Genomic DNA, 22,361 nt, shown 5'->3' with positions numbered 1-22,361 from the left:
GCAACAACATCCAAAGGACCGCATGTTCCCCATCCCTGCTCTAAGGGGATTTCTTCACAAGCAAGGGCTGGGGGCGTGTTTAGAGGTTTTCGTTGCCGGTTTGTGTATGTGTGTGTTTGCTGTTGCTGTTCTCGATATTATTATTTTTTTGAATGTTTACTTTACATCTTATGATTTCTGCGGAAATTGTTTAATTTGGTGGTGTACTTTTTGATATTTGATTTATTGTTTGTGCCTACTTTTGTTATGTTCGTAATTATGTGTTTTTTAATGGTGTAAGCCACTTTCAGCATGGTTTTAAGCGTGGAAATGGTTTTAATCGTAGGGCCTTGGAGACCAGGATTCAAATCCCTGCTTTGCCATGAAGCTCAACTGGGTGACCTTGGGACCAGTCATTCTCTATCAGGTTGACCTACCCCACAAGGTTCTTGTGAGGATGAAGTGGGGAGCTTTGAGCTAACTGAAGGAAAAGTAGGCTCATACATGTAAAAATACATACATGTATATATAAACTTCCTTCTCTGCCTCCATCCATATGAACCTACCCAGACCATGAGATCATCATCTGAGGCCCTACTTCACGTGCCCCTTCCATGGGAGTTCTGGAGGATGCAACACAAGAATGGGGCCTTTTCGGTGGTGGTTCCCCGTTTGTAAAATGCTGCCCAAGGGAGGCTCACCTAGCACTATCATTACATATCTTCAGGTGTCAGGCAAAAACATTACTTTTTAACCAGCCCTTTTGCTTTTAACTACCTATAACCTTTTATGGGACGCGGGTGGCGCTGTGGGTTAAACCACAGAGCCTAGACCTTGCCGATCAGAAGGTCGGTGGTTTGAATCCCCACGACGGGGTGAGCTCCCATTGCTCGGTCCCAGCTCCTACCAACCTAGCAGTTCAAAAGCACGTCAAAGTGCAAGTAGATAAATAGGTATCACTCCAGCGGGAAGGTAAACGGCGTTTCATGCGCTGCTCTGGTTCACCAGAAGCAGCTTAGTCATGCTGGCCACATGACCCAGAAGCTGTACGCCGGCTCCCTCGGCCAATAAAGCGAGATGAGCGCTGCAACCCCAGAGTCAGCCACAACTGGACCTAATGGTTAGAGGTCCCTTTACCTTTACCTATAACCTTTTAGAGTGGGTGGGATGTTTTAAGTATTTCCACCTCCCTGGTTTTAATGCATGTACAGGTATGCTTTTTTGTAAGTTGTTTTGAGTTGCCATAGCAAAAAACTAAAATAATAATAATAATAATAATAATAATAATAATAATAATATCTTCTGCATAGCTGTATTTTTCTGGGGCTGTTATCTTTAGATATGTCTGTGTGACTCTCATTTAAGGGAAAGGATGTGCTCTGTGCTCAGACCAAGAAGAATTTCCACCCACTCACCCACTTGGAATTTGAGGTTTTACCATGGCAAATTTTCTTGAAGTGATTCCATGGGAAAACGTAACCAAGGGAGGGGACATCACCGCTAGTTAACTCCCCCCCCCCAATGATACATTCCAGTCCCCAGGATATACTGGGAACAACTGATACACTTCACCCAGGCTGCATGGGGAGGTCAGTTTCTCCCATGGAGATAGACCAGTGAAACATAGCCTTAAGCGGAAAAGCCATGTTATGGGCATAAACCAGCCTGACAAATCCAACACCCCATTTCCAGCCTAGGGACATAAGAAGAGCCTGCTGGATTAGGCCAATGGCCCATTTAGCCCAGCATCTTGTTCTCACAGTGGCCAAAATTATATCAAGACTTGCTGCACCCCTTTGATCATTTTGGGGGCAATGTATGTTTCTATGTGTGCCTATGGCTGAACCAATGGCTGAGACCTTGGCTCTGTGACTGAACCAATGGCTGAGACCTTGGCTCTGTGGCTGAATCAATGGCTGAGACCTTGGCTCTGTGGCTGAACCAGTGGCTGAGACCTTGGCTCTGTGGCTGAACCAGTGGCTGAGACCTTGGCTCTGTGGCTGAACCAGTGGCTGAGACCTTGGCTCTGTGGCTGAACCAGTGGCTGAGACCTTGGCTCTGTGGCTGAACCAGTGGCTGAGACCTTGGCTCTGTGGCTGAACCAGTGGCTGAGACCTTGGCTCTGTGGCTGAACCAGTGGCTGAGACCTTGGCTCTGTGGCTGAACCAGTGGCTGAGACCTTGGCTCTGTGGCTGAACCAGTGGCTGAGACATGTGCTGATACTGCTTTGAAAGGGCTCACTGGGCAAAACTAGAACCACCCTTTTCAGAGGCAGTATACCTCTGAATACCACTTGTTGGGGAGCATTAGTGGGCCAGTGTTGGCTCTTGCCTCCTGCTTTCCTTTTGGCCTTCCCAGACACCTCTGGTCAACTGCAGCATGCTGGGCTGCTTGCACCTTTGGCCTGATCAGGCAAGTGTCCTCCTGTACTCTTACGTCACCCATCACAGAGGTTGCATTTTCCCTGCCCCATCTTACCAATGATGTTGAACATGCACAGTGGACACGTTTGGCGCTCGAGGAGCCAGCGGTCAACGCAGTGCCGGTGGAACTCATGGAAGCAGGTGATGATACGGAGTTCCTGCAAAGAAAGGGAAGTCAGCGGGAGAGTGGAGAAATGCTGCCAGCTCAAGGGGAAATGCCATACCAGTTGTTCTGATCTGGGCTGTACAACTGTCTGATTTCCAGTGGCACATCTCACTGGAATTCCTTTTGGAGAAGTGATAGCCTTGCCTGGGTAGTGATGATCGGAAACCTCACACAAGAACCTAGGAAGAGCCTGCTGGATCAGGCCAATGGCCCGTCTAGCATTCTGTTCTCACAGTAGCTAACCATGGGGAACCAGCAAGCTGAATTCCAGCACAACAGAACTCTCTCCCCTCCCATGTCTCCAGCAATCTGCATTCTGAAGCATAACTGCGCCAGTCATAGAGGGTTGAGCATAGCCATCATGGCTGGTCGCCAGCGATAGCCCACTCCTCTAAGAATTTGCCTACTCCCCTTGTAAAGCCACCTGAGTCGGGCGCCACCACTGCAAACTGCTTAAACTGGGTCTCCCCAAGGAGATGACTGGGACCTCATCTTCCCCGTGGAAAAGCTCATTTGCGAGAACCCACTGGGGCCATTGATCCCACAGAGTGCGGAAGGGTCGGTGTTTTTGTTATTTATATATATATATATATGTTTTTTTAACATGTCATTTTCAACAGTAATTAAACATACTTTTACATCTTATTCAAATTTTTGACTTCCATCAATCCTGTCTGAAAATTTTCCAATCTAATCTCTTAGTATGCATTTCTTATCTTCCCTATTACATTTCAAACTCATAACTAATCTCTCTATCTTTTTCTACTTTGTAACACTTCGTATATTTCTCCTTACAAAACTTCTTGTAGTCCTACTAGCATAATTTGTTGATTAAAGTTGCTCTTCAAATAATTCATATACTTCTTCCAATCTTCTGTAAATCTCTGGTCCCGCAGGTTTCGAATCCTTCCTGTCATTTTGTCCAATTCTGTGGAGTCCATTAATTTTGTCTGCCATTCTTCTTTCGTTGGAATTTCTCCTTGCTTCTGTTTCTGGGCTAACAATACTCTTGCCGCAGTTGTTGCATATAAAAACAGTTTAACATCTTGCCTATTAATGTCCTGACCTATAATACCAAGTAAAAATGCTTCTGGTTTTTTAAAAAATGTATATTTTACCTGGCCCTCGGCGAACTCCTCCAGGCAGATGGCGCAGACGGGGGCCGAGCTGCAGGTGCTAACAGAGTCCCCCGTGGGGGCTTGCCGGCAGCGGGCTTGATACCTCCGCGTGGCCAGCTGGTTGATAGCTTGCAGGGTCTCTTCCTGCACGTTAGTCTGCGGGGGCAAATCAGACAGTTGAGGGAGCGGAAATGGAAGGGAGCCAACATACGCAGGGGATCAGACTAGTTGGTCCTCAGGATTCCTTCCAATTCTACGATTTTATGACTCTACATGGTGGACAGGCGGGAAAGTGGCTCAGTTCTGGAGGTATTTGTTGAAATCCAAGTAACTGCAAGACAAACCACCAAGAACCTCCTTCCACCGAGGTTTCTAAACAGAGGTTGGATGGCTATCTGCCACAGATTCTTTAGCTGAGATTCCTGCATTGCAGGAAGTGGGCTAAATGAACCTTCCAACCCAAGACAGCTATGATTCTATGAGAGCTGGCTGTGCACAATCTTGTTAGGGGAGATAACACCGACCTACTGCTCAAATCGCTAATAAGTCACCTTTTACTAGGAGCCAGGCTCACAACAAAGACATACTGGAAGAATTTGGAGGGTGCCCGCTTGGACAAGCTGGTGCCATGACATATGGCACCAGGCTAGGAGATGATGGTTCGTAACAGGGAGGGGGTAGCTGTTGCTGTCCAGATGTTGTTGGATGCTAATTTCTAGTGGCCAGCCTGGCTGGTCCTCAGCGGGGGATGATGGGAGTCCAGTGGCATCTCTAGGGCCCAATGGTTTACCATCCCTGGTACAGTGGTACCTCGGGTTAAGAACTTAATTCGTTCCGGAGGTCCGTTCTTAACCTGAAATTGTTCTTAACCCGAAACACCACTTTAGCTAATGGGGCCTCCTGCTGCCGCCGCGCCGCCGCCGCGTGATTTCTGTTCTCATTCTGAAGCAAAGTTCTTAACCCGAGGTACTATTTCTGAGTTAGCGGAGTCTGTAACCTGAAACGTATGTAATCCAAGGTACCATTGTACAGGCAGAATGACAACATCAGTTTCTGTCCTGTTCACTGACGAAGTTTGCAGAAATGTATGTGTATGTGCATGTTCTTGTTTCGGGTCAAAGATGCATACTCCAGGAGTCTTGCAACAGCAAGCTACATGACTCCAATATATACAAATAGCATCTATATTATACTAATAGGACCACTGCACATTTTAAGCACATGACACCCCAGCAGTCCTGGGAACTGTACTTTTTTTTTTAAGGGTTGCTGCAAAACACCAACTCTGTGAAAGGCAAACTACATTTCCCAGGATTCTTTGGGGGAAGCCATGTGCTTTAAACGTGTGCTGAATATACAGTACACAGCGAGTGTGGATCTGCCCTAAATAATACAGAAGATTAACAACAGGAACATTTTGCAAACACAAAATCCCCTATTCATTGACTCTTGCCTTGTTGAAAATACGCTGATTGATTGACTGATTCCATTTCTTTACTGCCCTTCCTCCCATGGGAGCTCCGAGCAGGGAACAGCATTAAAATAAAACCTTTAAAAATGCATTTCTAAAATCAAAAATACGAAGCAGCACCAGCTGTAGATATTTTAGTAAACATTCATGTCTCAAAAGCCTGGACAAACAGATACCTATTTCAACAGCAGGCGGGCAGATGGGTCTGGGACTCTACTGGTCACTGATCTGAGCAAGGCATGAAGGATATTGGCACAGATAGATAGGGGCTCTTGAGAAGCAGTTTGGGGTGTCCAGAATAGGACTGGCATCTGTCAGAGGGCTCTTACCCGATCTCTGCTTGGCTGACAACGAGTACGGACAATGAAGATTAAAACGATCACCAGAACGGTGCTCATGACGGTGAGCAGTATCCAAACATCATAGTCGGGCTGTTGGAGAGAGAAGAGGTTAGATAAGCCCTACCTGGTTTAGCTCCAGGCTATCTGAAGGACTGTCTTCTCCCATACAAACTGGCCCAGGCTCTGGGATCTTTGGGGGGTGCTTTTCTTTTGATCCTGCCACCCTCACAAGCCCACTTGGTGGGGACGCAGGAGAGGGCCTTCTCGGTGGCTGCACCTAAGCTTTGGAACTCTCATGCACCTGGAGCCCACAAGAGGGCGCCACTTCTCACAAGGCTGATTTTGGCCTAGCACAGAGAGGGGTTGAGAGAGGTGCAGCAGTGGGGCTAAGTAAGAACTCACCCAGGCCGCCATCTCCTTCACCTCAATCTTCACGTGGGCTTCTCGGTTGTTGTTCACCACGCCCATCAGCAGCTCGGCGTCATGGCCCCAAATCAAAACAACGGGGTGACTGAGCCCTCGCGGATTTCTCAGCTGTGGATAAACAACCTTTGAGGTGAGAGCTGCATGTCACCAGGTGCCACAGATCGATGTGTTGGGCACTGGGAACCCCATTCCACACCCCAGTTGATAGGCTTGAGGAGAACTCCAGGAATCCCATCCAACCAACAGCCCAGGCAAGGCCTGGGTTTGAGATTCGAAGCTCTGCTGTGGCTTTGCCCAACCCAGCAAAAAAATGCTTGCGTGGGTAACCCGGGAGTTTTTTGTGAGGAGAAGCACAGCGGCCATGTATTTTGATGCCTGAGGCCGAGAATTAAGAACATAAGAAGAGCCTGCTGGATCAGGCCAAGAGGGGGCCCATCTAGTCCAGCCTCCTATTCTCACAGTGGTGAAGCAGATGTCCCACTGGGAAGCAAGCAGGATTCGAGCACAAGAACCCGCTCTCTTCCTGAGGTTTCCAGCAACTGACATTCAGAAGCATTACTGCCTCAGACCATGAAGGCAGAGCATAGCCATTATGGCTAGTAGCCACCAATAAACTTGTCCAGTTTTTGAAAGCCATCCAAGTTGGTGGCCATCACTGCCTCCGGTGGCAGGGAGTTCCACAAGTTATCGTAACTAAGTGTTGAATGAAGAAGTCAGGTTTCTCTCTGTGTGTGTGTGTGTCTCGAATTTTCCACACAATCTGGATCTGGAGTGGAAATTCCCTGATGGTTACCTGGGGATATTTGAGCCCCGGCACTTCTTGCAGAGCTGGAGATTGTGCTTCCCACACACCGCCGGGTTTCATTACAGGAAAAGACCAGGCAAAACACCAGGCCGAAACGAGGCCGCATGCCTCAGGTGGAAGGATTTGGGCACTGCCATGTGTGAGAGGCACAGTCAGTGGTTTCATTTACATTTTCCCTGCCTGGGGGGTGAGAAAGCTGGGGATAGGGACTTCTGTGCCTCGGGCGGTGAAATGTTTTGGGCAGGTCTGCCTACCAGCTCCTCTGGATCCTCATTGCTCACATAAGCAGAAGTTTAAAAGGCTGAGCTTGGCAAACCGGTCATCCATCATTCAGAAGAAACACTCCCTCTCCTTAGGAACTGGGAGTCAGTGTGGTGTAGTGGTTAGTGTGTCAGACTAGGATCTTGGAGGCCAGGGTTCGAATCCTTGAAGCTTACTAGGTGACCTTGGGCCAGTCACTGCCTCTCAGCGTAACCTACCTCACAGGGTTCTTGTGGGCATTACATGAGGAGAACTCACGGAGGAAAAGGTGCAATATAAATGCAAGAAATAAATAAATACACTGATGATAACAACAGCACGGCTTTCCCTAGCTTACGGGATCTGTGCTTTTCTGTTCAGGGGCTGTCATGCCATTCCTTCTCATATCTATTTGCATGTCTAGCAATCAACACACACACCGTCACGGGAAAGGACAAAGAATCTCAGGGCAAAGAGACCCAGAAGGAGCTGAGAAGGTGAGCGGCCACCTGGACGGCAGACTGCAGCGACACAACGGAGGAGCAATGCCTGAGCTAAGGAAGATACCAGGTCCAAATACAGAAGTGTGCATGCACACGAAAGCTCATACCAAGAACTAACTTAGTTGGTCTTTAAGGTGCTACTGGAAGGAAAAAAATTTTTTTTTGTTTTGACCAGGTCCAAAGGCAGGAACAAAAGAGCTTGTGTGAAGCCAACTGGTTTGAAAAGTTGGGGCTTCTTTTGCGTCAACGTTGGTAGCTCAGTTGGTTAGAGTGTGGTACAGATGATGCCGAGGTTGGAGGTTCAACCTGCATATGGGAGAGCTGTGTATTCTTGCGTTGCAGCGCGTTGGATCATGGGTAGGCAAACTAAGGCCCAGGGGCCAGATCCGGCCCAACCGCCTTCTAAATCCGGCCTGTGGATGGTCCGGGAATCAGCGTGTTTTTCCATGAGTAGAATATGTCCTTTTATTTAAAATGATCTCTGGGTTATTTGTGGGGCATAGGAATTCACACACACACCCCCCCCCGAAATATAGTCTTGCCCCTCACAAGGTCTGAGGGACAGTGGACCGGCCCCCTGCTGAAAAATTTGCTGCCCCCTGGACTAGATGATCATCGGGGTCCCTTCCAGCTCTGAAATCCTATGGTTTAAGCACATGACACCCTACCAGTCCTGGGAATTGTACTTTTTTTTAGGGTTGCTGCAAAACACCAACTCTGTGAGAGGCAAACTACATTTCCCAGGATTCTTTGTGGGAAGCCATGTGCCTTTAACATGTGCTGAATATGCAGGACGTAGCTAGTGTGGATCTGCCCTAAATATTACAGAAGATTAACAACAGGAACATTTTGCAAACACAAAATCCAAAATCCATTGACTCTTGCCTTGGTGAGCAGCAGTGAGGGAAGGTTCATCAGGGGGAACAGGGAGCTGCTCTTAAAGGATAGTCTGCTCTCACCCAGCCCTCACCCAGCCTCTCCTCCTCCTCCTCCTCAGTCTTCGTGTTGCCCCTTGTAGATCTCAGCAGAGAGGAGGATGGGGACAACACTAGACTTAGTTGGCTCTGCCTGCCATTGGCTCTGGCGCCACCTGCTGTTGGCCTCCTGGCAAAATTGTAAAAAATGAGAGAGGGACAACTTAAAAAGAAAGAGGGAGACAGCTGACTCCTTACCTGGTCGACAGCACTTTGGTCATCCGTGATGTCAAAGAGGACGGCGCGAGCTCCTCTCTCTCCCGCCAGCTTGGCCTGTGCAAAGAGAGCAAAGAGGAATCAGGGAATCATAGAAGGGAAGAGTTGGAAGGGGCCCAAAGGGGCATCTAGTCCAACCCCCTGCAGTGCAGGACTCACAGGGAGGGCGCAGGTGGCCTGCTGAGTGGTTGTGGTCCCCTGGGCAACTGTATCATGGCCTGAGCACAAGCAGCGGGGGGGGGGGATTTCCAGCCCGAGGGCCACATTCCCTTCTTGGCAGCCTTATGGGGGCCGCACGCCAGGAATGGTTGGCGCTGGAGGCAAACCTGGGTGGAGCAGCGAATGTGAAGTTTACTTTTGTACAGCAGGTGTGTTTTTCCTCTCTCACACCCACCCACCCTCTGTGTCCTCCTTCCAAGCAAGCCAGAGTTGAAGGACACATCCCAGGCAGGCAAAAAGGCTCACGGAGGGTGTGGCCTGGAGAGATCCCTGAGGGCCGCATACAAAGTCCGGAAGGGCCTGATGTTTCCTCCAAGTTGCCTCTTCCTTCAATGCCGGCAACAGGTCAGCATCCCCTGGCTTGCCTGAGGGCTGCTGGTCAGCTGAAAGACGCCATCTTTGCTCAGAGTCCTTCAAGACCTGCCTCTCAGGATGCCTGCAGACTCTTGGAGCGGCGTATTGCCTAGGATTTCTTTTCCGTTGGGGTCAAAATCTAATTTTGGAGATGTTGATTTTGCTGTTACGGATATTAATTTTTGGTCTCCTTATTTTAATATCTCATTTTGACTTATGTGGGGATGGTTTAATTTCTCCGCGTACATTTTGAAGTGCTTTTATTTATCGCCCGCGGCTACTTCTGTTATATTCTGGCAGTCATGGAAAGCTTTTCATGTTGCAAGCCTCCTTGAGCATGATTTTAACCACGGAAGGCTCTTGACTCCCTGCCCTCCTCATGAAGGGCTTCCTAGATACTGTCCTTTCTTGGGAACAAGACACTGGGCTTTGGTGAAACCCAGCAAGTCGGTTCTTTGATTCTCCCAGGCTAATAAAGTCATTTGCTTTGTTTTACATATACGTAATACAACTGCGGAATTGCTGGACGGGCTAGTGAACAAGCCTCCCCATGCTAGCTTGTTTAAAAATGTTCAACATATTCCCAATGATGCATTCTTCAAGGCACAGTTTATTATTCTTGTGGGGCTTTGGGGTAGAATGATAATAATCTGTTATTAATAGGGTCATTTTTCCTTTATTCCCCTCTCTGACCCTGATTCTCTTATGACACTGGTTAAAAAATGTTCAAATAGGAAAAAGAGAGAGCCGTGGGGTCGGGGGATGAACTTGACTCCCACCCCAGCTGTTACCCCCCTGGGCAGAAAGCTGAATCCAGCAAACTTGGGTTGAGAGAGAAAGCCTTTGCTGTGATTTTCTCCTTGCAGGGGGTTGCGCTCGATGACCCTGGGGGGATCCCTTCGCACTCTACAATTTTCTGGTTCTCATTTGGCAGGAGAAAGGCAGGAAAGCCACCATTCTCTGCCTCTCTGTGTGCAATGCACAAAGCAGACCCCAAGAGGGAGAAAGCGGTGCCCGTTTCCCTGCCTCCTGGTGGGCCAGAGCTCTGCCACCCCTCACTGAGGGCTAGCCAGGTGTGGCAACGACAACAGTGTTCCAAGGATGACTGTTGATGCCAGCCAGCCGGCCAGCCGGCCCCCTCCCCTCCCCTCCGCTCCCTGCCCTGCCCTGTCTGCAGGAACAAAGGGCTGCTCTGTGCTGCTCCTGCCTTTGGTGGAGCAAAGCGCCCTCACCCTGCAAACGCCTGGCACTCCCGGGCCTACCTCAAGTCCCCTTCCGCCCTCCCTGGCCAGCCGGCTCACCTGCCTCCCTCCCCCGCCTCCCATTGGCACTGGATCCCCGCCAGGCCCCAGAGAAACCACCCGCTTGGCTCCACATCAAAGCCGGGGATCTGGAAGCGTAGGCCAGCCTCGCCGCAGCCCGGGGCAGCCTGAGCTGTTCCGTCAGGGCCTCTCGCCAGCCCTGGTGCGGAGAGGGAGCCGGGGCGGGAGACCTGCCTTCAGACGGAGGCAGCAAACAAAACAGAGGCCTGCCGCAGATCCCCAACTCCGCCTCACGCCTCCTTCTCAGGGCCCACCAAAGGGAACCTCTGCACGTGCTCAGAGGCACTCGCGTGTTTTTTTTTTGCTCACTCTAGGATCTCCGGGGCCAGAAAAGTCGGCTCTGGAGCAGAGCCATGTCTCAAGGCATAGGGAGGCATGACCGGAGGCAGGGCACACACGGCAGGTTATCGTTGTTCTTAATAGTGGTGCGGCGTAGTAGTTAGAGTGTCAGGCCACGATGCCGGAGGGACCAGGGTTTGAATCCCCGCTCAGATGTGGCGCTCGCTAGGTGCCTCTCAGCCTAACCAACCTCACAGGGTTGTTGTGCAGATTAAAATGAGGAAGAGGGAGAACAGTGCACAGGCCGCCTTGAGCGCCTTGGAGTGTAAAAGGTGGGGTATAAATGCAATAATAAATACATTTAACGCATTTATAGCCCACTCATCTCCCAAACTGGGATTTGAGGCAGCTGGCAAACTTCCGAGGCATCACTACGAAACACGAAGCAGTAGAATCAGTAGTTAAAAAGGCATGAAAACACACATTTAAATCCAGCATCAAAGTTACTTTGCCCTGCTGGAAGTGCCCGGTGCTCATACTAGAGCTGATGCTCTCTGCACATGCTCAGGAGTACTGATGGAGACCATGCTGCTGCAAGGCTCAGAGCTGTTCCTTTGGGGGGGGGGTTTAAGGGGATGGGGTTTCAGATCAGGAACGGCATTCCCAGGCCTTGACAACTGGTGGTTTGCACTGGGCCTTCTCTTCCGTGGGACGACACGTGGCAACTCCTCCTCTCCGCCGGGGAAATTTAATGCAAAGGGCAGCCTGTAATCTACATTCTTCTGCAGATGGAAAGGGGTGGGGGTTCGGAAGGAGGGCGAGGAGGAACTGAGCAGCCCAGATCTTGTTGCTAAGAAATGCTGGCAGAGAGAGAGGGCCTCTCCTGGGCTGTGCCAGACCCATCTGAGAGGGAGACAGAGAGAGAGGCTGGCGGGTGGCACTCCTGGCTTACGCCCTCCCTGCAATTAGATACACACCACAGCTAACCCAACAGCTCCTCTCTCTTCCCAAACCCGGGGAAGTCTGAAGCCCAGAAGGGCCTCCCAATTTGTTTCCCAGAAACTCTTCTGCTGCCAGAGTTAGGAAAGAGCCAGTAGTTATGACCTGGGAGAGACAAGGGTTCAAATCCCGTCACTGCGTGTGATTTTGGGAGCTGGTCACTGCTTCTGACCCTGACCTACCTCACAGGGTTGTTGTGAGGAGGTGTTAAAGGAAGAGGTAGGAGAACAAAGTATTCCACTTTGAGCTCCAGAGAGAAAATGGTGAGATATGAATGCAATTTAAAAATGCATTGAATTGGGTTTTGCAGCCTGTCCAGGTGACTCTCCCAGGGTGTTGCGGAAACAAACAACAACCTAGAAGAGGGCCCATCCACTCCAGGCAATTGATTTCTTTACTTGCTGCATATACATGGTTCTCCCCTTTCTCATTTAATACCCACAACAACAACCCTGTGAGGTAGGTTAGTTTGAGAAGCAGTAACTGGCCTCTTTCCCCCATGCCACCTATCATTTTATAAGCATCTGCTTCGGGCTCTCCTTTTCTCTAAACTAAAAAGTCCTGAATGCTGCAACCATTCCTCATCCCCTCATCTCCACTGGATCATTTTTGCTGGCCCTTTCCAGAACCTTTTCCAACCCTGCCATATCCTCTTTGCGGTGAGGCAGCTGGAACGATGCACAGTACAGAAAGCTTTCTCTCAGCCAGTGGAGGGTGTGTGTGTGTGTGTGTGTGAGAGAGAGAGAGAGAGAGAGAAAGAGAGAGAGAGAGAGAGAGAGAGAGAGAGAGAGAGAGAGAGAGAGAGACAGCCCTCTTCACCCTTTCTAAGCTCCACACAGTCTCACGCCCAGATCCTGGCATGGAAGTAGTTAACTGCTGCCTGGTTAGGAAGGAAGAGAGGAAGTCTGATTAGCAAAGTGCAGGGCCTGAACGATCTTAGCTCATGCCTCTGCCGGCTGCCTTTGATCTGGGCTTCCTTGGAGTGCGTGTGCAAGCAGGTACCTGCCAGAATAACTCCAGCAAGCTGGCTTGGCAGTTGCAGAGCCTGCCTCGAGCGAAGGGGTCGGAGGTCAGCAGCAGAGTTTCCCAGCTGGGAGATCAAAGGTGGAGGCGGCACTTTCGGGCTCCAGGGTTACCCTCGGAGAAAGAACCACACCACCCTCGTGGAAAAAAAACCGGAGGGCTCAAGGTTGCCATGAAGCGACCCACACGACTGCGACCCTTTTCTACCAGCAACTAAAAATCCCCCAAAGGGTGGATTAACACTTCTCGGAAAGTCTCCACTCCCCATCTCCACTCTTACATCCAAATTGCCTTTGCCCCAAACAGAGTCTTCATACAGCAACGCTTAAAGAATCACCGGTGGTGCAGGTAAATCTTTTGGCCAGCTTGCAACTGGCAAGACCTTCGAGCTGAGCTATCCTGCAGCTCCAGATTCGCGGATTCCGGCAGGTGAGGTCCTGCAGGCGTCCAAGAAACAAGCTTGCTGCTGAAAGCAGGTCTCCCACTTCTCTCTTCAAGCTGCCGGGGGCGCAACTGGTTGCCCACAGCTTCCTTTCCTGTCCAGAGGATCGAACCCATGCTCGGTTTAATAGGAGAGGAACTCTTACACTTGCTTGTGCAGGCAGTGGGGGCCGGGAAAAGGGCTGTTGCAAAGTGTTGCAAAGCACAGGGTAATAGGCCTTTTGGAGGAACTGCGCCGAATTGCATGAGGTAGGCTGGTTAGCACATTCCCTTTGATCCACTAAGCTCCGCTCTTGGGGCTTAGCAGGAGAAGAAAGAGGCAGCATTCCTGTAGAATATTACACGGAGCCTTTTTGCAGGTGCAAAGTTCGTAGGACATTGTTCCACTGAATACAAGAAGAGCCCGCTGGACTGAGCCAAAGGGGCCCATCTAGGCCGGCATCCTCTTCCCACAACGGCCAAACCCGCAAGGAGGATCTGAGTGCAACAGCAACTCTCCTTTTCTGTAACTTCCAGCAACTGGCATTCAGAAGCATTATTCTCTCCAACCATGGAGGTAGAGCATAGCTATCGTAGCCATCGATAGCCTTATTGTGTTGTAAACAAAAATCTGCCCTTTTCCCTTATGGGGTATCCAAGACCCCCTATAGAGTCTTTACATAGGTTCCCTATTGGTAGGAGAAAATAACAGAGGCCAACCAGAGAATATTGAGAAGCAAAGCAACTAGTAAGCCTGATCTTTATTAAAGCTGTTGCAACAGGGTGCTCCCCTCACACGCAGGAGAGAGGAGGAACCCAGAACAAAGGTGTGTCCGCCCTTATATGGTCATTTTAAATAAGGACTCCATATGGGCTCTTGGATACCCCATAAGGGAAAAAGGGCAGATTTTTGTTTACAACAATTGCCCTCCATGAATTTGTCCAGTCCTCATTGAAAGCCATGCCAGGTGGCAGCCATCACTGCCTCCAGTGGGAGGGAGCTCCTTAAGTTCATAGGAAGAGCCTGTTGGATCAGGCCAAGGGCCCATCTAGCCCAACATCCTGTTCTCACAGTGGTCCCCCAGGTGCCCATGAGAAACCCGCAAGCAGGACCTGAGTGCAGCAGCAGCAGCATCTCTCCCATACTGCAATTTCCAGCTACTGCCAGTGAACTGGAAACGAAGGACCGATCAGGGACTCCATCAAGGATGTTGCCCCAAATTGCACTGCCTTTTTGCAGCGGAAATCCCAAGGAAACAGAGCCTATGAAGAATTGGAGAACTATTTTACCTTGCTTACAGGGAAGCCGGATATACCACAAAGGGCAGCGCTGGAGGGACGCTGGGCCTCTGCCCTATTAACTTACCCAGAGCCATCTATGCATATAAATTTAGCAGATGGAAATGGAATGCAGAATGGAGCCGCTGTGCTCCTGATTGGCAATATAGGAGTGTGGGAAGCTGATCACAAAGTTTTGCAAAGTGGGAGGAAAGGAGATTGTCAGGTCTGCTCTGATTGCAACGACATGCACACACATACCTTGTTGGCCAAGGACAGGCAGGGGTGGGGATCGCGCTCAGGCCGTTCCAGTTTGACAATGGAGACAAATCCTGGGACCGTGTGCTCATCCTCGCTGGTGTTGCACAAAGACAGGGGGTGGAACTGCGGAGAGAGAAAGGAAGGGAGAATCACCATGGAGATGCGGCAGAGAAAACTGCATCGCAGTATTAAGTGAAGCTACGAGGTATGCAGCAACACTTCAAAGGCAACTAAGTATACAGTGTAACAGGCTTGACCTGGAGCTTTGTCAAAATGTCTACCATAGCTTTGTTTATATACCAGCGCCTTCTTGGCATGACTGAAATCCAACTCCCAGAAGCTCCAGCAGCTAGCATGGTGAATGATATGGGGTCATGGGAGTTGTAGTACAACAACATCTGGAGGGCAACAGTAGACTTGTTTTATTTGTTTCCTAAAATATATACTTCACTTGATTGGAAAAAAGCCCTCACTGTGGTTTACAAAAAAGGTAAAACAATAAAATTATCAATGGGAATAATTAATAACAAATTAAAACTTGCAAAAAGTTAAAATAATTATAGACTAAAAGCAGATTAAAACTTGCATCGACTTTCTAAACATCTGGGTAGGCTTGCCCTAACAAAAGTGGTTTTTAGCAGGCACCAAAATGAGTACAATGAAGGCACCTGCCTGATATCAAGAGGCAGGGAGTTCCAAAGTATAAGTGCTGCCACACTAAAAGATGGATTTCTTACAAAGGCAGAACAGGTATTATGTGGCACCTGCAGCAGTGCCAGTTCCACAGACTGAAGTGGTCGACTGGGTGTATATGGGGTAAGACAATCTCACAGGCAAAATGGTCCCATGTTGTTATGCACTTTACATACCAAGAGTAAAACCTTGAACTTGACCCACTAGCAAATAGGCACCCAGGGCAGATCTCTGAGCGGAGGTGCTATATGCTGATAGGATCTCGGTCTCTTCAGCAATTGCGCTGCAGCATTCTGCACTAACTGCAGCTTCCAGATCGTGCAAGGAAGGCCTCACATAGAGTGGATTGCACTAATCCAATCTCTTGTGACTTCCAGCAACTGGTATTCAGAAGCATTGCTTCCATTAGAGCTATTAGCCATCAATAGCCTCCATTAATTTGTCCAGTCCTCTTTTAAAGCCATCCAAGTGTGCGGCCATCACTGCCACCTGCAGGAGAGAGTTCCACTGCTCCATCGTTCCACTATGTGCTGGAAGCAATGACTGCGGACTCAAGGTCGCTCCAAAGATTAGTTACTTTAGCCCTGGAATGCCTAGCTAGCTGGTCACAGCAGGTCCTTGGAAGCTCCAGAGGTCCCTCCCTCACAGTGGGAGTCAGTAAACCTCAAGACCGTCCAAAATAACTCTGTTGGCCGGCTACAAGAGGTTGCAGTGCAAGCCACAAAATGAGCCATTTTCACAGCCTGCACTGTCACATGGCAGGCAATGTTTATGTGTGCTAATCAGTGTTCAGTCAGCTTTGGAGCACAACTTGAGCCTTTGGTTCATCGCCCAGAGCTCTCCATAGTACCAAATTTGCCACTTGGGCTTTCACCACGCTGCAGAGGGTGCTCAGGGGCAATTGTGTCAACTGCCTGTTTCACCTCTCCATTCCATAGCGAAACCAGGACTCAAACATCAGCTTTCTCCCAGGAACAGCTCGGTATGATATGATAAGATAGCCATCTTCAAATATTAAAATGGCTAACCCACGGAAGATGGAGGCAGGTTGTTTCACGCTGCTCCAGAGGGGAGGACCTGAACCAATGGGTTCAAATGACAAGAAGGGAGATTCTGACTAAACATCAGGAAGATCTTTCTGACGGTAAGAGCTGTTCGACAGTGGAACGGGCTACCTGAGAAGGTGGAGGACGCTCTTGAAGATTTTGAAGCAGTTGCATGGCTATCTGCCAGGGATTATTTAGTAGCAATTTCTGCCTTGCAGGGGCATCCCCTGGGGCCCCTACAATTCTATGATTCTATGGTTTCCATCCGCCTCTAAGGGCAGGGCATCCAAACCACTCTTATAGGGGGAAATTGCTGCTGTAAATCCAAACACCATCTGGTAACAGTTGGTCATCATCAAAAGCCTGAGGAAGAAAAAGAGTGAACTCACTTCCAGTTTAACTGATCCTAGTAATGGATGAAGGGCGGAACACAAATATTTTTTAATAAATAAACAAAATAATCCACTTTACGGGAATTTTCTTGACAGAGCCCACATAGAGAATTCTTTTTGCAGATGAGGTAACTGTTTGCAAGTCACCCACCCACCCAGACGACAAGGACGACTTCATCTCATGGTTATGGTTTTGACTACGCATCTCAGGTTAGAATCATAGAATTGTAGAATTAACACCAAGGGTCATCTAGTCCAACCCCCTTGCAAGGCAAGAATCGTATCTAAAGCACCCCTGGCAGATGGCCATCCAACCTCTGCTTAGAAACCTCTAAGGAAGGAGTGTCCGCAACCTCCCAAGGGAGACCATTCCACTGTCGAACAGCTCTGATTGTCAAAAAGTTCTTCCTGATGTTTAGTTGGAATCTCCTATCTTGCAGCTCGAAGCCATTGGTTGTGCAAGTTTCTCCCAAGTGCTCATAATGGACACTTTGGAATTTCTTGCCCCATTCTTCCTTGGACAGAGATGGCTTTGACTAAGCACCTCAGGGCTTGCAAGTTCATCCCAAAGTGCACTTACTTATTTATTTCACAAATTTTAAGACTGATTGTAAAACAACAACCCTGAAAGTAATTTACTTGCCCTGTGGAAGGAGAGCTGGGTCCAGAATCCAAGCTGTCCGGAAGACCCAGGGCTGCTGAGATGTTGTACCATTGCACCAAAACCGCCCCCCTGATCTCTAGGGCGTGGGCTACTTGGGGTGGGAGATCTGCTCCTATGATCATTACAACTCTACTCATTTTGGGGGTGGGGGTTTGGAAATGCAAAATGTTCAGTATGTACATAGGTTGCCGAGCCCCTTCAGGGTGGAATAAGCCACAGGTATCCAGTAATGTAGTGGTGTAGGGCAGAAACTTTTCCAAAATGGAACCTCTTCCCAGCCCTTTGTTTTTTCCACGGAAATTTTTCCATTTCACAAGTTCTTTAGCAACCATTTGCAAAATGCCAGCTGCAAATTCAATCTGAGGCAAGTGTGGCCACGTTCAAAGGTTCCCCCTCTGTTTACTAAACGCAAGAAAAATAAACACGCTAATTTAGATTGCTGGCTAGAGCACGGGAAATTCCCCCCCCCCAATACAAATTCCCTGAATTTGCTTAGCAGGGGAGGGATCCAGAAAACCAACACCACAGCCAGTCTATCAATCAATCAATGCAATCCATCGATCAGTCAATTCTGTCTTCACTAGGGTATCCGGAGTCCGGAAAGGAAACAAAACCAAGAAGAAATGGGTGGGGAGAAAGGGTGCTCCATCGGTCACCTCCCCCCAAGCCCCAAATATTTGCAGAAGATGTCCGTCTCATCAGACCTCCTCTCCCTCACCTGTCACCTGGGGGAAGTCAGTCCATCTTGCTGCCTCAGTGGGAGAGATGGGAAACAAGAGACCCACTCCATCAACTATGCTGGAGACACAGCTCCCATCAGGCACCTCCTGGCTCCCAAACTGTGCCAGCTAGACATTATAGCAACTATTTAGAAATCAGTGCCCAGGTTTTGATTTTTCCTCTTCCCTCCTTGTCCCTCTTCCCTCGTGTGCCATGTATTTATTTATTTTTTAGATTGTAAGCCTGCAGAGTAGGGACTCTCTTGTTTTTATTGTACGTCAGTTGCTCTCGAAGACTTTTAGGAGCTGGGTACAAACGCTGTCAATGAATGAATGAATGAATGAATGCTGGGGGAAGGGGCCATCTGCCTCACATCTGCTTTCCTGGGCCGCCTTGTCTGTTAGACCAAAGGTGAGCTCGCACCTGCTTCCAGGACCTTGGCAAAGGATCAAGGGATATCTCTCTTCCACTGGAAGCCTGATAGCACCGCTCTCCTCTCCCGCCTCGCTCCATGGTTGGTTAAGGGGAAACTGGCACAAGCTTTTATAGAGGAGCTCTTCCGAGTGGACAGCTTATCTTCACTCCCAGCGGGGATGCAATCTGCGACATGAAGGGGCTGGACCCAGGCTGCGTAAGCACCAAGGCAGGAGGAGAAGGCTATGGATGGCTCCACAGTCAGAGGCAGCAACGCTCCTGAATGCCAGTAGCTGGAAGAGGGCTCTGATGCTTGAATCCTGCTTGCAGGTTTCCCATAGACATCTGGCAGGCCCAGGGGTGCCAACTATAGGGGGTGGAAGGGGCTTCAGCCCCCTCAATATTTGTGGGCAAGGGGGGTTGAGCTCCCCCCTAATATTGAGGGGGCCGTCATGCTCTGCCACTGCCAGGAGAGCGCTCATGCGCAAGGCAAGGGTGACATGGAGGGTGAAGATCACGCTCCACGTTCCCTACCCCCTGCCGTTGCCGGGAGATTGCTGGGGCGGCGGATGGGGACAGAACCTGTCACGTGATGCCGTGCCCCCTCAATGTGGGGGGCAAGTTGGCACCCCTCAGTGGGAGAGGCAGCTATAACAGCAAAATGCTGGGGTAGATGGGCCATCGGCCTGAACCAGCAGGACTCCTTCGTATCCATTTATTTATTTACTTACTTATTGCATTTATATGCAATAAGCCTCTGATGAGATTAAGGTGGTGAACAATGTTCTCGTCCTCATGTTTAGCCTCACAACAACCCTGTGAAGCAGGCTGACTGGCCTCCAAGGTCACCCAGTGAGCTTTGTGGCCAAGGGAGGGATTCGAACCCTGGTCTCTCCCTGGTCTGGTCCAACCACTGTGCCACGCTGGCTCTCATTTCTACATGTGTCCATAAAAAAATTGCTCCCTCCCCTGTTCCATTTCTGCATTAATCTGATTTTAACCAAAAAAATCTGCACAGAAATCTATATTGAAATATGTGTTTCAACCCACATTTATGTATTTTATCTCAGTATATGCCTTCCTAAATGTTTTTCAACCTAACACACACACTTTAAATGTGTTTTAAAAGAGCATTTTCACATATGGATTTAATAGGAATTAACCCATTTGAATAATGCAATGCAGATTCTTAATGTATATTCTACTTTTGTTTTAATGACACATTTTTTACTGCTAGCCGCCCTGGGCTCTCATGAGAGGAAGGGCTGACTGAGTAAAAGGAATTATAATAGTTTATTTTTCCTCTCCCTTCGGCTTATGAGAGGCCAGAGTGGTTAATAGTAAAAGTGCAGCATTATTACTACTAATAATAATCATAATGCCAAATTTGCAGAAGTGTGAAAAGGTAATTACAAGATACACTCATGAGAACCCAGAGCAGCTAACAGTAAAAATGCATTGTTATTACTATTATTATTGCAACATTTGCAGGCGTGTGAAAAGGAAATGACATCCCGATTTTCACATTAGTCCAAATCTGGTCAGATTGCATCAGAATTCACAGAGACTGAGTTTTTTAAGGTTCACCCTTCCAGATACAGAATGCACTTCGGAGCTGAGAGTGCCCATTTTCACGGGGGGGAAACTGAGGTTGAGAGGACATGCTTGAGGCCGGACAATGGGTTGGGGGAATTATGTCAAAATCAAAATCCAGTGGTACAATGAGGGGACAAATTCCATCTGATATTTTCAGCAGCCACCTTGGCACTGAAGCCCACAGGACTGGGCCAGGGAGGTCAGTCAGTAACGTGTCAGTAAGTGAAAAGAATCAGGACATCAAAATGCCAAAGATGGAGGAAGGATGGCTAAAGGAGGCTGTAACCATAGGTTATTAGGCAGGGTCTGAGGCAAGCTATTGGGCAGGTTATTAGGCAGAGTCTGAGCCATGTTACAGTGGTACCTTGGGTTAAGTACTTAATTCGTTCCGGAGGTCCGTACTTAACCTGAAACTGTTCTTAACCTGAAGCACCACTTTAGCTAATGGGGCCTCCCGCTGCCACTGTGCCACTGCTGCACGATTTCTGTTCTCATCCTGAAGCAAAGTTCTTAACCTGAAGCACTATTTCTGGGTTAGCGAAGTCTGTAACCTGAAGCGTATGTAACCCGAGGTACCACGGTATTGGGCAGGTTATTGGGCAGGGTCTGAGGCAGGGGTCCTTACTGTGCCTCCTAAGGGCACAAGGACATCCTTGAGGTATTTCCCTGAGGCTTGCAAGGCCTCTGAGCCCCCACCCCCACTTCCACACACTTCCCCCTTGGTGATGAAATGGTGAAGGTGGTTCCCATTTTCTTCCTTCAAGAAAATGATTATTCAAATTTGTATCCCTCCTTTCCTCCAGAAGGAGCCCAGGTTGGCAGACACACAAAAGATAAAGCGATGGCGACATATCACAAGAATCCCAGGACAGATGCGGACTGGGAAAGATCTCTCATTAAAAAGGCTTGTTGAAAGAGGAAAAGTACGTAAGGGCTGAAGGAGGAAGTTAGAAAAGTGATGTTCTTTCTTAACCCCTCTTTCAGCTCTATAGGGTTTTCGGGGCTCCGGTCCTTTTGCAAATTGGGGAGAGCACCGTAAGCCCATGCAAGGAGTCCCACTGGGGCAAGGGGTTTCCCCAATCAGCTTGGGGTGGTGGTCAGGAGAACCCCCAGAACTGTGTACAGTACTTGGGGATGGGCAGAGGGGAAGTCCTTCCATCTGGCCAGCAGAAATGTTTGCAATGCTTGAACCTGTGGAATGAGCTTAGTACTAATTTTTAGGCTATTTCATTGGGGGGATTAATCAGGAAAGTAACCAAGTTCCAGGATGATTACAGTAGCAATAACTACAACAATAATAGCATACAATGGATGGAATTAACAAGAATAATGAGTTCCAGGTTTGAACATAGTCACTGAAAATAGGTGCTGGAGCTAAGCCTCAGCAGCCATTTAAGGCATACCGTTCAAACCCTGGCAGCATCTTTTTTTAAAAAAATATATTGTGCTTATATCCCACCTTTTCCTCCAGGGAGCTCAAAGGGGCATATGTGGTTCTGTCACTCCACAACAAACTTGTCAGGAAGTGAGCTTCAGGGCCGAGTGGGGATTTGAACTCTGGTCTCTCCTGGGCCTTAGTCCAAGACTTTAACCACAAAAACCACACTGGCTCACTTCAGGTAGTGTAGGGATGGGAGAGAACCCTGCCTCTCAAATCCTGGAGAGCTGCTGCCAGCTAGTGCTGGCAACACTGAGCCCCATGGACCCTGAGGGCCTGATTCAGCACCAGGGGCCCTGCCTGCTTCCTCTAGGCCCGCCACCGGGTTCAGAACTCGCCCTCGGCTCGGCGCAGCTTTGAAGGTCAGCCATTTGGGGTTGGAGCTCCTTTGTCTGGCTGGGCCTACCTGGCTGCTGCAAGCCACCCCTGCTAGCAGGTCCCACAGCCATTGCAGCAGGGAGGCAGGAGCAACAGAAAAGGAAAAGTGGGGGGGAGCCATGAGCCTGCCTGGCTGAGCGGGAGAGATGAAAAGCCGCCTGGCTCATGTAATAACTGATGGCCTCTGCAGTGCCGTTTTGAAC

General features: G+C 49.1%; 1 protein-coding gene across 3 annotated transcripts in view; it reads right to left on the bottom strand.

The window, feature by feature from the left end:
- Positions 1 to 22,361, bottom strand: part of RNF43 (ring finger protein 43) — a 51,479-nt gene that overhangs the window by 5,760 nt on the left and 23,358 nt on the right. For all 3 annotated transcript variants that reach the window (XR_014542050.1, XM_083588169.1, XM_083588170.1), the window contains exons 2-7: positions 14,818 to 14,940; positions 8,645 to 8,719; positions 5,901 to 6,032; positions 5,487 to 5,588; positions 3,687 to 3,842; positions 2,458 to 2,560 (exon numbers count right to left, since the gene is read on the bottom strand). Coding sequence is in view for 2 of the 3 variants with exons in the window: in XM_083588169.1 (XP_083444295.1) it covers positions 2,458 to 2,560; positions 3,687 to 3,842; positions 5,487 to 5,588; positions 5,901 to 6,032; positions 8,645 to 8,719; positions 14,818 to 14,940 (691 nt within the window). In the remaining variant the exon portion in view is untranslated. The remainder of the gene's footprint in view (positions 1 to 2,457; positions 2,561 to 3,686; positions 3,843 to 5,486; positions 5,589 to 5,900; positions 6,033 to 8,644; positions 8,720 to 14,817; positions 14,941 to 22,361) is intronic.

Source organism: Podarcis filfolensis (genome assembly GCF_964270895.1).
Source record: "Podarcis filfolensis genome assembly, chromosome: 15".
NCBI lineage: Eukaryota > Metazoa > Chordata > Lepidosauria > Squamata > Lacertidae > Podarcis > Podarcis filfolensis.
This window is presented reverse-complemented; position numbering and strand designations above follow the sequence as displayed.